Genomic DNA, 14,968 nt, shown 5'->3' on the forward strand with positions numbered 1-14,968 from the left:
GGAATGTATGTGAGAGAATGGAGTCTCAATTATAACAATGACGTGAAAATAGATGATCTGAATAAATATATACAGCAGAGGTTCAATAACAAGGTATATATGTCTTATTCCGATAGCTACATATTCTTTTTCCATTTTAGATACTTCATCAACTTTGTTTTACTTAATGAGCTACTCATCTCTCTCTTCTTTAGCATTCTGGAGGAACAACAAGCTGCGACGAAGATGTCCAAACAATAAGGCATCCTTGTCTTAAATCCTATGGTAGAGGTTCCATCGAGTAAGAAAAAGGTACTCTTTCCCACGTTTGGTCACAAAGCTAGTGAAGAAGACAAAGTTAGTGATGACGACAAAGCTGAACCTAGTCATGCCAGAAGTTAGTAAGTAGTCAATGTAATAATGCAAGTAAAACCTCAAACATCACCTGATACACATGCTCGTGATGGGGGTAACAATCAGAGGCAGATCGACATTATTGTAACCTATATATCCGTTCATCTATTGCCCATAGATCTTGTATATGTATTAGTAATATCTACAAAATAGTTGATTGTGATTTAAACTGTAGAATTCTGTAATCTTTAAATTTGAAATACACTTGTGGTTCTAAATTCTTCTTTCATTATATTTACCAGTAGATTTATTTTATCATTCTACTTTGTTTTCCAAGATTGATCATATTACAGGATGATTTTTTTTTGTTGGAATGAGTAAACCATTCTGCTTTTTCCAGCATTCATTCGGAGGTTGACAAATCTGAGGACGCTATATATGTCTGACTAATTTATGGTTGGATGACATATCCATTATTGGCAAACTTGGAAATTTGAAAATTCTATTCTCAGTTAGATAAAGTGCCAGTGGAGAAAGGAAAATTGAACCGATCTAATTATCTTCGAGTTTTTAAATAAGCATTGAGTACTGTGTTTTTAATCTTGAAATGAAAACTCTCGTCTTTCATTTCTGTTGGTTACGCATAATTATATAGATTTTTAACTTGTAACCTTCACTCTGTTTTTCTTCCAGGCGTAGAATCACAGCCCATCTAATTTTATTATTAATTACTAGATGTGCTTAGCTCCCTAGAGTGATAATATCTCTAGTGTGTTTGTAACTATAACGAAGCTAGGATTTTGAGTGAATCGGTGTTGTATTCTAGAAAAGCAAGCATAGTAGATTCTGGATAAATTGTTTATACGTATTAAGTGAAATTTTGAACACAAATACATGACAGAACCCTTAGAAAGGGTTGTACCTCCGCCCCTGATGCCCAGTGAACAACTTAATGAACTGTATACACAAATAGCTAAACAAACTATCTAAATCAACTTCATCATCAACAACAATTCCCTATTCTACATAAAACATAAAACATTCCCAGTAGTATTATGATTTCGGATAAATAAAAAGACCTTCAGAACTCAATAAAAAATCATGACGACATGCAGCAACCACCACTATTCCCACCAGAATCCGAGTCCTGTCCAGGAACAATGATCCTGGTTCCCTTTAAAGATTGCGACTTCCCATAATCAGCTCCCGGAGCTGCAGTGAGCGTATTCTTGCTAATGATTTTATAAATTTCTGTTAAAATTGTCATGAACGCACCCTCGACGTTTGTGGATTGAAGTGCTGATGTTTCCATAAAGAAAAGATTCTCCCTTTCTGCGAATTCTTGAGCATCTTCAACTGGTACAGCTCGAAGACTTCCTAGATCACATTTGTTCGCGATGAGCATTATAACTATGTTCTTGTCCGCGTGACCTCTTAGTTCCTCCAGCCATCTAGCCATATGATCGAATGATTGACGTTTTGTTAAGTCATAGACTAGCATCGCGCCAACTGCACCTCGATAATATGCACTTGTTACTGCTCTATACCTGAGATAGAAATGAGATATGATTCATTGAGTTACGACAATTATCAAATTGGCTATACTCTTCAAAAGTAGAGCATTTTTTAGGATCCCAACAACATATTTGTCAAGAGTCCGAGCAACATAGTTTAACAAAAGGTAAATGTTTACAGACAAAAATGGGATCTAGGGAGGGTAAGATGTATGCAGACCTTACCCCTTCCTTTGCGGAGTAGAGAGGTTGTTTCCAACATACCGTCGATCAAAATAGATATATTGTAAGTCAAGAAGAAACATACATATTGAAGTCTAAAAACCACTCTTTAAGAAGATTTATCACAAAAAAACAAGAACGTCGTCTCAAATATGTCAAACAAGTTGGGATCAGCAATATGAATTCTAACTAATAACCATGTCGTTCCATTTAAGCTAATCTCAGACCAATACTATACAAAATAAAATATAAAAAGCAATAGGATTTCTCTATATTTTTTCATACCTCTGATAAAACTAAACGATTCCAAGAAATATTAAACGTACTAACTCCCAAAACGCCTCAATCCCAAGCAAGTTAGGATCGCAAACCAATATTACATAAAAACAAAATGTACTAGAATTCTCTATATTTTTACAACCAAACGACTTCCATAAAACATAAAACCTAAAGTAATCGTACTAACATGGCTAACACATAATTCCAAACTAATTAACATCACCTACACAAATTTTTCGCTAAATTTGCATGGATTACACGAAAAAAATGAAAAAGAAAGATAAAATTCGAGAAAAAGAACCAAACATAGAAAAATTGAAAAAATAAACTGACCTTTCTTGTCCCGCGGTGTCCCAAATTTGTGCCTTAACGGTTTTGTTATCAACAAGTAAAGTTTTTGTTTGAAACTCAACCCCAATTGTAGCCTTTGAATCTAAACTAAATTCATTTCTTGCAAATCTAGCCAATAATTGAGATTTACCAACTGCAGAATCTCCAATCAAAACAATCTTAAAAACATAATCAATCTTTTGATTATAATGATCAGCATACAAATTCGAAGACATTATGACCCAAAAAATTTCCCCTTCAACCCAAAATTTGTATGAATGTATCTTCCAAATCTCCGGATTTTATCATATGGTTGAAAATTAGAGATGTGTTGATCGAAATTTGTATCGAAAGGATACAAATAAATCAAGATCCCCAGTAAATATGGAAATGACCAAAGATCAATTTCTCATAAATTTGAAATTATGTGTAAAATTTAGAATTTGCTTCATACATTCATAGGAAAGATGAAAATTTGGAAGAAGAAAAAAATACCAACGGTTAGTGTGGGTCCCTTCAACTGTTTTCTGGAAAAGGGAAAAAAAGAGAAGAAAAAAGTTTTCTTATATTTTTTTCTTTTTTTGTTTTGGATTTTATGATACAAATAAATGAAATTGTCATAGACACTTTTAACATATTTAGTAAATGTTGAAAAGTATATAAATTTAGTAATATCCTTTTTTGTTTCAATAACTACTGAAAATGTCTACTCCATTTAAAATAGGGAAAAGACTTAAATATGTCATCGAATTTTGGAGAAAAAAAATCATCTATGTCATTCTTTGATAATGAAAAATTGTTTCCATTTTATAAAATCATATTTTATACATGATCAATTATGATTCGGTCACGTCATTAATTAAATCAATTTTTTAAAAGAGAAAAAGTTCAAATATGTCATTGAATTTTAAGGATAAACTTATCTATGTCATTTGTTCAAGTTTGACCAATCTACGCCGTTTTAGTTAACAAACAATGGCATAGATCGAATGGGTCTTTTCTCAAACAGAAATTCTACCGATGAACCAATCTTTTAACAAATGACATAAATTAATTTTTTTCTCAAAGTTTAATGACATATTTGTGCGTGTTCCTTTTAAAATAAAGAAACTAACGATTTTTACCTAAAATCGTATTAATTCAGATATAACTTTCGAAATATTATTATATGATATGAAAATATAAATAGTGGGAAATTTAGTTGTACGTGTAATGTACCCACCCCATTAGGTGTATCGTGCAAATCTGGACACAATCTCACATATGAATTAACTAATATACATTGATTGTATTTTTTTTATAATATGCCAGTAGCTATATTGATGACCCTAAATATTAAAATTCAGCTCAATAATATGATAATAATGTAATATATAATAATATAACACATTAGTGGTGAATAGCAATATATATGGGGTCATTTTATTTAATTCTCGATTATCTTCGATTTTGTTAATGTGCTTCAGTTATCACATTATTTTATTGCGGCTATATTCTTTTCGGCATGGTTTCTTCGACTATGTTTGCTTAACATACTTGATTCTTTTATATGTTTTATTTGAGTCGAGAGTTTATCAGAAACAATCTATTTACCTTCATTATACAAGAATATAGTTGCGTACACCCCTTCCTCTTCGAATCCCACCAATAAATTACACGAAATATGCTGTTGTTATGAAACATTTTCTTCATCCTTTATATATATATACTATCAATTGACACTCTTGTTCTTCTGAAACAGTAACGTCCATTTTCTAAGTCGTAAATAAATTTTATAGAAAAACTTAATGGGGGAGACTATAAAGCATCCAGATGAATTTTATCCATTGATGAAGCTCATGTTATTGGCTAAACGCGTCGAGAAGAAGACGTCAGTGTGGCTATTGCAGCCACACTGGGCCTTCTGTTACGCTACTCTCCGTAAGGTGTCTCGTAGCTTTGCTCTTGTCATTCAGCAACTTCCTAGCGATCTTCGCGACGTGGTAAGTTAATCTTCTTTGTTTCAATTTGTTTGTTTTACTTTCCTTTTTTCGTTCGTTTCAAATGGAACTCTTCTCACTTTTTTGGTCTAACTCTTCAATTTTAATTTTCTACGTGATATGTCTAAGACTGCAAGATCGACCTGTCTTTAATTTGAGATCGTAAGACTCAAAATTCTTATTATTTTCTTTAACTTTGTGTCACCGAACAAATAAGTTGCAATGAAAAGTTGTGACTTATGAAATTCCATCAAACTTTGCAGGTTTGTGTTTACTATTTGGTTCTTAGAGCACTTGATACTGTTGGTATGTTTGCTAATCTATGGAATTTTATTTTGCACTTTCTTTAATTAGCTTTTTATTTCTGTGTGAAAATTCAGGTAGTCAATCAACTGAGTTATGCAGTGAAATGTAGCGTTCGCTAATTTCTTCTTCTATTTTTTTTTTTCAAATGGACAGAGGATGATACCAGCTTAACAACTGAAGTTAGAGTACCCATTTTAAAAGACTTCTATTGCCCATTTACATGATCCTGAATGGCATTTTTCATGTAAGTTTTCTTTAATTTCTTTTCAAACAAATCAAACTAATCTTAGTTTTGTTCTTAACTCGATTGACTTGTTAATTTATTCAACTTTGACAATCAAGCATATTTGGTTTGAGTTTAAGTTATATACATCGCTAGTGTAATAAACAACAAATCTCTAGTCAACCTTGTTTCAAAAGATTCTCGCTTAACATCAAGCCTATTGAGATTAGGTAGAAGTAACAAGATGTCTTCAACATATTTTTTTTGTTTTAGCGCGAACAGAGTAGTGTCTAACCAGGACAAGTAATCAACTGAATTTGGATCTTGACATGTCGATGGTTTTTAACCATAAGCGTTTTGCCAGAATGACGGCGCGTTTATCAGGAATTAGGTTGGGGTGATTGGCGGTTTCAGGATCCCCTAATTTTTACACTATTAAGTCAGCTAAGGAGATAAGCCTCCTTAAAATATCGGATTAAGTTGCAATCTTAAAAATAAGATAGGATATCTGCTATAACACGTAGAAGTTATGTGATGGTGTAAAAATTTATTTTTCAATTTAATTTTTGTCTAGTTACCTTATACTATAATTTTTATTATTAGGTGGCACAATGGCCTTCAAAGTTCTTATGGACCAATTCCATCATGTTTCCACTGCTTTTCTAGAGCTTGATACAGAGTAAGATCTTACCACACACAAAAAAAAAAAAGTTGTTAACTTTCAGGTATTAACATCTTGTTGCGTATTGAAATTTGATTGTAAAATATTTGGGCGATTTGAACAAGTTGGACGAGTTAACTGGATCTTCTCAGTCCATATATAGTAGTAATTATTTGGAAATTTATATTATAGTCTGAAATGAAACTTAATTGCATATATATTAGTATTTGTAAATGAAACGTTCTGCGTATTTTGCAGTTATCTGGAGGTGATTAAGGATATTACCAAGAGGATGGGTGAAGGAATGGCGAAATTTCTAAGCAAAGAGGTGAGTCGCGGAATGTTAACAAATTATTTATAATTTCTCATGATGAACTTCATTGCACATGTTTATTAGAATGCACGGATTCAGTTCTTCATGCCTTTGTATAGCTATTCCTCTTTCCCTTCTTCCTCTCCGTGATTCAAATCCTCAAAGAAACTCAATTGATGGAGTAATTACTAGTATATCTGCTATTAATACCGTCCACATATTTTGAGTTAAAATTTCAATGCTATAAGAACTATTAGCCTGTTATGAATTATGTGTTTTTGTCATTTTTGAGTAATCTTCTATGTATATGTTGAAAAGGGAACAAAGTTAACAGAATCAACCGATGAGTTGCTTGATCTTTGATTATTTTGAATTTAGTCTTGTTACGCTAGCTTTTTATTGGTAATTTCGATGGCTAGTCATCATACCAAAGCATGCCAAATGTGTGCTTTTACGATCACTGGTCCCTTAATCATCGTACATTTTACATACAAGTGATCTGGTCTCATGCAGGTAGAAACAATCGATGATTATAATGAATATTGTCACTATGTAGCTGGACTTTGTGGATTAGGATTGTCAAAACTTTTCTATGCTTCTGGAAGAGAAGACTTAGCACCAGAATCCCTCTCGATTTCCATGGGTTTATTTCTTCAGGTATTGGCCCCTAACATGTTTATCGCGGAGCCTTAAAAAAAGCTTTGTATGCTGGCTACTGATTACAAGCATATTTGGCTATACATTTCAGAAAATAAGCATCGTTAGAGATTATCTAGAGGACATAAATGAACTACCTAAATGTCGTATGTTTTGGCCCCGTCAAATTTGGAGTAAATATGTTAACAAACTCAAGGTTTGTTTTCATCATAACATGTGCTATTTCTTGTTTGAAGTTCATACGTTGGTTCGTATCTGTAATTTCCATCTTCTTTATGTGTCTCAGGACTTTAAGTACGAGGATAACTCGGTCAAGGCAGTACAATGTCTGAATGAAATGGTCACTAATGCTTTATTACATGTAGAATATTGTCTGGTTTACATGTATAATTTACGAGATCCTGCTATCTTTCAGTTCTGTGCAATTCCGCTGGTATAAACTTCCCTTGAACTGTTCAAAACGTTGTTTTTTACCATATGTCCTAATGGTTTTATGACTTTCTTATACTTCCAGGTCATAAATATGGGGAATTTGACGGTGTACTACAACAATGTTGTAATTTTCAAAGGTGTTGTAGAAATGAGACGAGGTATAGATACACTACTTGTCAATATGCATGTCTATTACTTCAACTAGACAAGTTAATATAACGTTAAGGTGTCCGATAATGTTTTGTGGATAACAACAATTTCTTTCTATGTTTTGTTCTTTGGTTTCTTCTTTCCAGGCCTTTGTCTAAGATTATTGATCAGACGAGGACGATGGCTGATGTCTACGGAGCTTTCTTTGACTTTTGTTGTATAATGGAATCTAAGGTATATAACATGTACTATTCTCAGAACAATCTTATCTCTGCATTAAGTAGCGGAGACATACGTGTCCTGGATTCACCTCTGATTACGTATACTATAGTATGTTGAATAATCTCATTTTCTTCTTCGTGTGTTTACGTCTTACTGAAAATCCTGACTCCGTCATTATCAGCAGTTGTGACTTATTCATTCTACAGGTTCTGATCTTTATGTCATTTTCAAATATTAGCTGACATTCTACTATGGTTCTTATCTTTATATCAAATTTTGATTCATTAATTTCATCGTGCTCGATAAAACAACTTATCAATCGATGCTTTTCAGGTTGATCGTGATGATCCAAATGCAACGAGTACTTTGAAGAGGCTTGAAGAAATTTCAAAAACTTGCAGAGACTCTGGAACCTTACTCAATCAAAGGTTTGTTACCTTGTAATTCATCTTATGAAAAAAATTTACACTATCAGTTGATGACTTTATTTACCATCAGGAAATCTTACACATTCAGTCATCAGCCAAATTATAATATTCCAGTTTTGGTGGGTTTTTTTGCTCGTATTTAGTTCATATTTACATATATTTTACATGTGTGGAGTGTCAATCGAAAACAGTCTCACAAGGTAGGGGTAAGACTGTGTACACATCACCCTCGGGATACACTGAGTATTTGTTGTCGTTGTTGTTTAGGTCTAATACTTTAAGTTTTTGTGGATTCTATCTTTTGATATATACTCAATTTCTTTTGCAGATTATTTTCTTTTTCATCATGTTGGCTATTCTTTTATCAACAAAAATACCTCAAGAGAACACAGGTGAGCAGTCAGATGACTATATGTATTCTTACTTTAGTAAAATTAGTTAGATTATTAACAGAACAAAAATTATTGGCCTCACATTTTCTCAAAAGTCTTTCACTCTCTTCATCTTGAGGCATATTAACATTTCCCAATTCAAGGGAAAGATCCTCGCTCTTAACAAGAGGAACATAAGGGACAACGAGTCCTCTCTTACCTCGTCAGGTCAGTTTGTCTTTCACTAATTGGTCTTGACCGCATCTTCCCCTGGAGGAGTAGTAGCATTGTTTTCTCTATGGGCAGATGACATAAATCGTATTTAAGACAAAATATTTTTTTTCTAAACTGCTAGATTCAGCATTTTAAGTTCGGACTCTCAAAAAATATTGTTGCTTCCATGTCGATATCTCCAAAAATACAAATCCGACATTCTTAAAAGTTATTGAAGAGTCCGAGCAACATCTATTCAGAGTGTCTACTTTTCTGTATTTACAGCTAACTTATCATATTGTGGAAATAGTACCTATTTATTTTTCTTCATTCTGTTTTTGCAGGTTTGATGTAGAAAAAAAAGAAGCCAAAGTTACACCAAAGTTTTAGTATTTTAAAAATGATTTTTGTATGCATAATATCCTCTGAACCTAATAAAAACATTATAGAGTATACACGATCTCAATTCCAAACAAGCTGGGATCGATTATTTCAAATTTCTCATTATCTTTATCATTTTATTTAAGCTCATTTCATTCCGTCTAAGATGAGTGGATGCATGAACGTTATTGGAAGTTGTTTCCATCTCACTCCCATTTAATATTTTCTTGATTATTTTAGAATTTCTTCTCGATAAATTCTAAAATACAATCTTGTGATCTTCACAAGAAAGAAATTAAAGGGAAATAAAAAGTAGTGAGTAGTTTTGTTTATTGTTTGGGGGACCATAAAATGTCATCCTTGTCCTTCCCTCCCCCCTTAGTAACATTATCGCTCTTGTCCAAGAGATGTCAATTAATATAAATTTCTACGTCGAAAATTACATAATACAAATAGGACATAATGAAATTGTTTTATACATTTATATAAATTGTTGAATTGCCATGAGATTCGAAATCTATTAGTATCATATTTATCTTTGGTTAGAATTTATGTTATTTAAACATTTTTAAAATATTACATTTTTAAAAATTTAATATAAATATAATGTTATTTTTGAAAAATTCGAACAACCTAGACGTAAATCAGTGGTGTGGGGCTGTCATGGGCCCAAAGGTGTGATGTATACTTTGCACTTTTGTTGTCACATTTCCACCCCAAATACTGATATAGTATGAGCATTCCCAAGGCAAAACCAACTAACCAATTCAATGCAATGAATAATACCACAGCCCCCTTTTTTCTAATTGGACAACAAAAAAGGCACAGCAGTAAGCAGATATGCCTCTTAAAATTGTGTGTTCATTCAAATAATTGAACAGGATCAATGTATCTGCGATTATAGACTAGTAGTCAATAAAGTGAATCGAGTCTTATGAACTTTCAAGTTTTTAATATTTATTTGATTATAGATTTTGATGTTGTGTTTTGACATGTATTTATTTACTTATAAGAAAATCGAAGTCATATGAATGAAAGTGAAATTTCTCAATAATTTTTAAAAATATTTAAAGATCTGATTTCATAGTCAAATAGATATTTAAAAATTAATTATCAGATTAAAAAATTTAATCAGACAATGTAAAAACACATTAGTGATTTCTTTATATTTGTTCCAAGTCTTGATGGAGTTATGAATACAATTACCTAATATATTTGTTAAGTGATAACACATATTCTGTGAAATTAATCGATGTATAAAAATAAATCGAAATACCATGATTATCAAATAAAAAAGAATAGAATAAGAATCAGATAAGATTACCCTAAGAGAAGAAAGAGACACAAAAGGTCATATAGGCAGTTAAAGGTTTGAGTCATATAGGTTTTAATATTAAGATATGTTTGACTTCCACCAATAACAAACTCAGCCATCACCATTATTGGTTGGTCTATAAATGGAAAGGAGGGATCTAACAGCTCATATATTAGATCAAGTAGACAAAAAGAAGCATTGACTTTATGCTAACTCACACTAACTTTTATGCTATTGCGATTTAGTGACGGATATAAAATTTTCACTAAATAAATTTAAAATTTAAAAAAAAAGTAAGCACATGAAGAAACAAAGAAGATTTCACATCTACTAATAATTTTGACCTTTTACATACAGTATAATTTTCCGACAAAAAAGAATCAGATGAACTCCTTATGAAATTACCTGATATAATCAACTAAATTACATTGATAGGGTGAAAATTCTTTACGCTGCGAATATATATAATAACTTAAAAGAGAAAAGTGAATGCATAATCTTATTCAACTAATGTACACTTTTCCAACTAATTGTGTTTTGTTTGAACTTTGAAACATTGTTGGTCTAAAGAATCTACCAAAAGAACAGCCAAAGATCTGTTTTTTTTTTCTTCTTTGTAGTTATTCCTCATAACTTTTTCTTAATGTTTCTAGCCTCTACACTTTTGAAAATGAACTCCATTCAAGTATACTCTTCTCCATTGTACTCTTTGGTTTCAATCTGGTTTCTGCATTGCTGAGCATTTGCAGTTAGCGCGACAATCAGTGAGTACCTATAACCATAAGATAAATATGTGAGAAGTTTCAAAGACAAATGAGCAAAGCAGGGATTATCGATTTATGCTTCAAAATTATACCTTGTATTGTTTTTGGAGGCCTTTAATGTACTCGACAGCCAAGTCTAGCATGTCCGCGGTGTTTGTTTGCTGTCAACGTGAATTATACACTTAGTAAGACTTCATTAAAAGAAAAAAAAAAGGGGGGGGGGGGGAGTGCGGAAATTGAAAGGAAAGAAATCTACCTTGTCCATGTTGGGAACTAGCTCTTGTAGCTTTCTCATTCGTTCACTGATACGTGTTCTTCTCACCTGAAATACCACCATATAAGTTTATCTCGCGAATTTTACTAAATTACTTCTTGATTCATCATTGAATTTTAAACTTACGCTGCCTAGTCGGGAAATTTCAGAGATTGTCACGACAACAATGAACACAAGAATTAGAAGATTGACTACACATATAGGTACATATGTATAAATATGTTGTGTATGTCATACCCTTTCTGCAATGCTTCTAGGATGAGTAGCACAGCCACGTTTGGCGCGGATCTTGCAGGGAATAGTGTCTTGAAAATGCAATAACTTCTCCATAGCTGCTATATCAGCTGGTGTCTTTGGTAAACTTAGGTGGTGTGACAAAATTGGGGGCCGGTTTCCAAGCTCTTCAATCTGGTTATACACAAAGATTTTCAATTCAAAATCCAGATAATCTATCAAAAATTGACGCCAAAGTATACCGTACATTCATTCTCATCGTACCTGAGCATTAGCAAATAGCTTATTCCCCTCACTATCCAACTCCCTTTTGTGGCCTGTGAGTGTCTGCTGAAACTGTGAATGATCACTCCAAGAATTAAAAGGAAATCCCATATTGTAGAGTTGAGGTTCTGAGTTGCCATTTCCACGCTTCTCATCATCATCGAGATCAGTTGCTATGCTGCTCTCATCATCGACTTCTGAGATTCGAGACAACATTCCTAATGAAGAAGGTGTCACTGATGAGAAGCCAAAATGATCTTTCAACCTGCTTGAAGATGGATTTGGATCTCCATTGGCACCAGTTGCCATTCTATAACCTCCAGCACCGCCTTTCAACGTAGCATAGCCTGGAAATTGCCATTCAATCAACACAATCAGGAATAGAAAACGAAGGTGGTGAGAAGCGGAAAAAACAATAAGAAAATGACTATTGTTTGTAGACATTTCTATCTTAATACTCCATGGTTCTGGCAAACGGATCACAATGACAAATACCTCGAAACTGCTAAAGTTGAACGCTTATCTAATCTTGAAAAGTTTGAGTTTCTAATGAAACTAATAAAAGGACCTCATTTCGTACCAGTTTAAACTAATGTGTTTAACAAACATTGAGTTCAAGAACCGGGATGACAATCCGAAACAAGCATAAGCATCTCCCAAACCATTCCACCAAAATAAAAACAAACAAGACAACCATTATCCACTCCAATTTGAAACAGACATATGAAACAGAATCTAAATCAGGGAAAAACTAGAAACATCAACATGAATATAGTCTTCTGACATATATGCATCAGCTCAATCATTTAACAACTACTAGAAACTCTAATTCAACACCATTTCTGTGTAAAAAATGAACCAAAATACATATAAAAGTACTTGAACTAATAATAAATACACCCCTTTACCTACTTTTACAACAACAACAACATAACCAGTGTATTCCCACATAGTAGGGTCTAGCAAGATAGATTGTACGCAAAAATCTTACCTCTAGAGGTTGTTTTCAATAGACTCTCAGCTCAAGATAGACATAAACTAAAGCAGACGTACGAGAGACAATAATGTAGTAAACAAAACAACAGATAGCAGCAGAACAGTACTACAACCTAATAATACTACCATCAAACTACAAGCCATCAAGACAATGCAATCCTACCTACTATTGAAAAAATAAAAAACAACACAAAACTATAGTACTTTCCTAAATAAGAACAACAAGAATATCAAACAGTACCATTTAGAGAATTGAGTTGAGAGAATAAACCAGCTGGAGAACTGTTTTGCCTCATAAGATTTGATGCCAATTTATTTTGCCCCTGATGATGATTATTACTATTTCCCAATACTGACCCCATCACCCTGTACCCACCACCCCCTTCCATTGACCCCACCATATGAACAGTAGAATTTTGCCTTGGATATTGAGGTGGCAACTGTGAATTACTACTCAAATTTGCAAAAACTTTACTATCAAGAGAATTCTGAGAAACCAATTGGTTATTTAAACCATCAAGATTGAATTTTGATGACAACCCTTTATTCTCACTACCCATATTTCCATTATTCCCAACTCCATCAATGAAATTTTCAAGAAATGAACTTGGGGCTGAACGAAACCTTAATAACCCAGAATTGTTCTGGTTTTTCTCAAACTCTGATGAATCCATTAAAACTCACAAAAAAAAAAAAAGACCCCTTTTTTTAAATTTGGGGTTTTTCTTTTTGTTGTATAAAAACAAAGAATCAGAAGAAAATTAAGAGTTGGGGATCTCCATACATTCTTTCAATAAACTTTTCTTGTAAAAAAGTTACAATCTTTTTGTGTATATAAACAGCTTGTTTGTTAAGCAGTATGGAGGTACTACAAATCTTCAAGAACAAGCAATAAAGAATAGTTCTTTAAGAATTTTTTGATCTTTGCATTGAAGAAGCTTTTAGTTTTAGATCTTTTTAGCTTCTTTTGGACTGTTTTTTTCATCAAACAAGAGTAGCAAATTATAGAAAAAAAGGTGATTGGAGAATTTTGGGACTTTTTTTTTTTTCTTGGGAGGCAAATAAGTGGGGATGTTAAGATAAAATGACCAAGAAGAGGAGTCGTAAGTATTTTTAATCAAAGATTTCGAGTTTAAATTAGAATTTTTTTTATTTTGATATGTGGATTAACTCATAAATCTCATGTGAGATATAAATTGTATTAAACAAGTTCAGTAACTCATAAATTTCACGTGAGATATAATTTGTATTAAACAAGTTCAGTCATTAGTGTAATAAATTCGATAGAAAAATGTTATTTATCATATAAACTTTTTTATGTGAAATAACTCACAAATCTCACGTGAGATATAAATTAAATCAAACAAGTTTAGTCATTAGTATGATAAAATCGATTGTAAAAACGTTGTTTGAGAATTGAAAGTTTGACTACCCTTATGAAATGTCACATGATGCACCACTTCAGTTATCTACTATACGTAACCTCCTCAAAATTTGAGCTAGCGGATTTTTTTTTCTTTAATATGAAATCACTTTTATTAAAAAAACGTTTAATATGATTACTGAACATCGAGTTAAAAAGAGGAGGGAAAATAAAATAAAAGGGACAAAATGACCTCAAAGTTTGAACCAACTGATTCCCATTACTCAATTTTATAGTTTTTTTAATTAATTTAGTGAATTAAAAACTCTTTTGAAGGTTTTGGTTGCATGTATATGTATTACTTGACGTTTCATGACATCAACATAAAAGCAAAAATTATTTCGATTTTATAAAATTTTATATTGTGACAAAAAATTTGCTGCAGCTTTATTTAACTTTTTTTTTTTTGGATTAGAACTCCGAAAATAGTAAATTATTTTGGAATATATATGCCAAAAAGATTTACATAACTTTTACAAGGATAAGAATCATAAATGAGCATCTAAATAATTTATGGATTTAAATGTAAAATCAATTATTAATGCCGGTATTACGATAGATCATCTTTATTGCATTGTTTTAAAATGTTTTTTTTTTTAATTTTATATGAACACAAAATATTCTATGTATTGACATTATGAATTTGAATGTAAAATCACCTATTAACATTTGTAAAATCACCTA

General features: G+C 32.2%; 2 protein-coding genes and 1 pseudogene across 2 annotated transcripts; 1 reads left to right on the forward strand and 2 right to left on the reverse strand.

The window, feature by feature from the left end:
• Window positions 1-1,177: 1,177 nt before the first annotated feature.
• Window positions 1,178-3,275, reverse strand: LOC101258315 (ras-related protein RABA4d-like). The gene is made up of 2 exons (XM_004249141.5): window positions 2,682-3,275; window positions 1,178-1,880 (listed from the first exon to the last, which is right to left on the reverse strand). The coding sequence occupies exons 1-2, from the start codon at window positions 2,912-2,914 to the stop codon at window positions 1,433-1,435; spliced, it is 681 nt and encodes a 226-aa protein (XP_004249189.1). The 5' UTR covers window positions 2,915-3,275; the 3' UTR covers window positions 1,178-1,432.
• Window positions 3,276-4,402: 1,127 nt separating this feature from the next.
• On the forward strand, window positions 4,403-9,130 carry LOC101251941 (squalene synthase 2-like; annotated as a pseudogene).
• A 1,501-nt stretch (window positions 9,131-10,631) lies between these two features.
• On the reverse strand, window positions 10,632-14,487 carry BHLH95 (transcription factor bHLH95). The gene is made up of 6 exons (XM_004249142.5): window positions 13,103-14,487; window positions 11,866-12,212; window positions 11,605-11,775; window positions 11,350-11,415; window positions 11,186-11,254; window positions 10,632-11,101 (listed from the first exon to the last, which is right to left on the reverse strand). Exons 1-6 carry the CDS (start codon window positions 13,533-13,535, stop codon window positions 11,045-11,047), a joined length of 1,143 nt encoding a protein of 380 aa, XP_004249190.1. The 5' UTR covers window positions 13,536-14,487; the 3' UTR covers window positions 10,632-11,044.
• Window positions 14,488-14,968: the final 481 nt, after the last annotated feature.

Source organism: Solanum lycopersicum, chromosome 10 (genome assembly GCF_036512215.1).
Source record: "Solanum lycopersicum chromosome 10, SLM_r2.1".
Classification (NCBI taxonomy): Eukaryota; Viridiplantae; Streptophyta; class Magnoliopsida; order Solanales; family Solanaceae; genus Solanum; species Solanum lycopersicum.

Coding starts and splice junctions, on each gene's coding strand:
- BHLH95 (XM_004249142.5), bottom strand. CDS start 13,535: ATGGATTCATCAGAGTTTGAGAAAAACCAGAACAATTCTGGGTTATTA. Junction 11,776..11,865: donor AGCTATTTGCTAATGCTCAG/GTACGATGAGAA, acceptor GTGTATAACCAG/ATTGAAGAGCTTGGAAACCG. Junction 11,416..11,604: donor CTAGAAGCATTGCAGAAAGG/GTATGACATACA, acceptor GTGGTATTTCAG/GTGAGAAGAACACGTATCAG.
- LOC101258315 (XM_004249141.5), bottom strand. CDS start 2,914: ATGTCTTCGAATTTGTATGCTGATCATTATAATCAAAAGATTGATTAT. Junction 1,881..2,681: donor GACACCGCGGGACAAGAAAG/GTCAGTTTATTT, acceptor TTTCTATCTCAG/GTATAGAGCAGTAACAAGTG.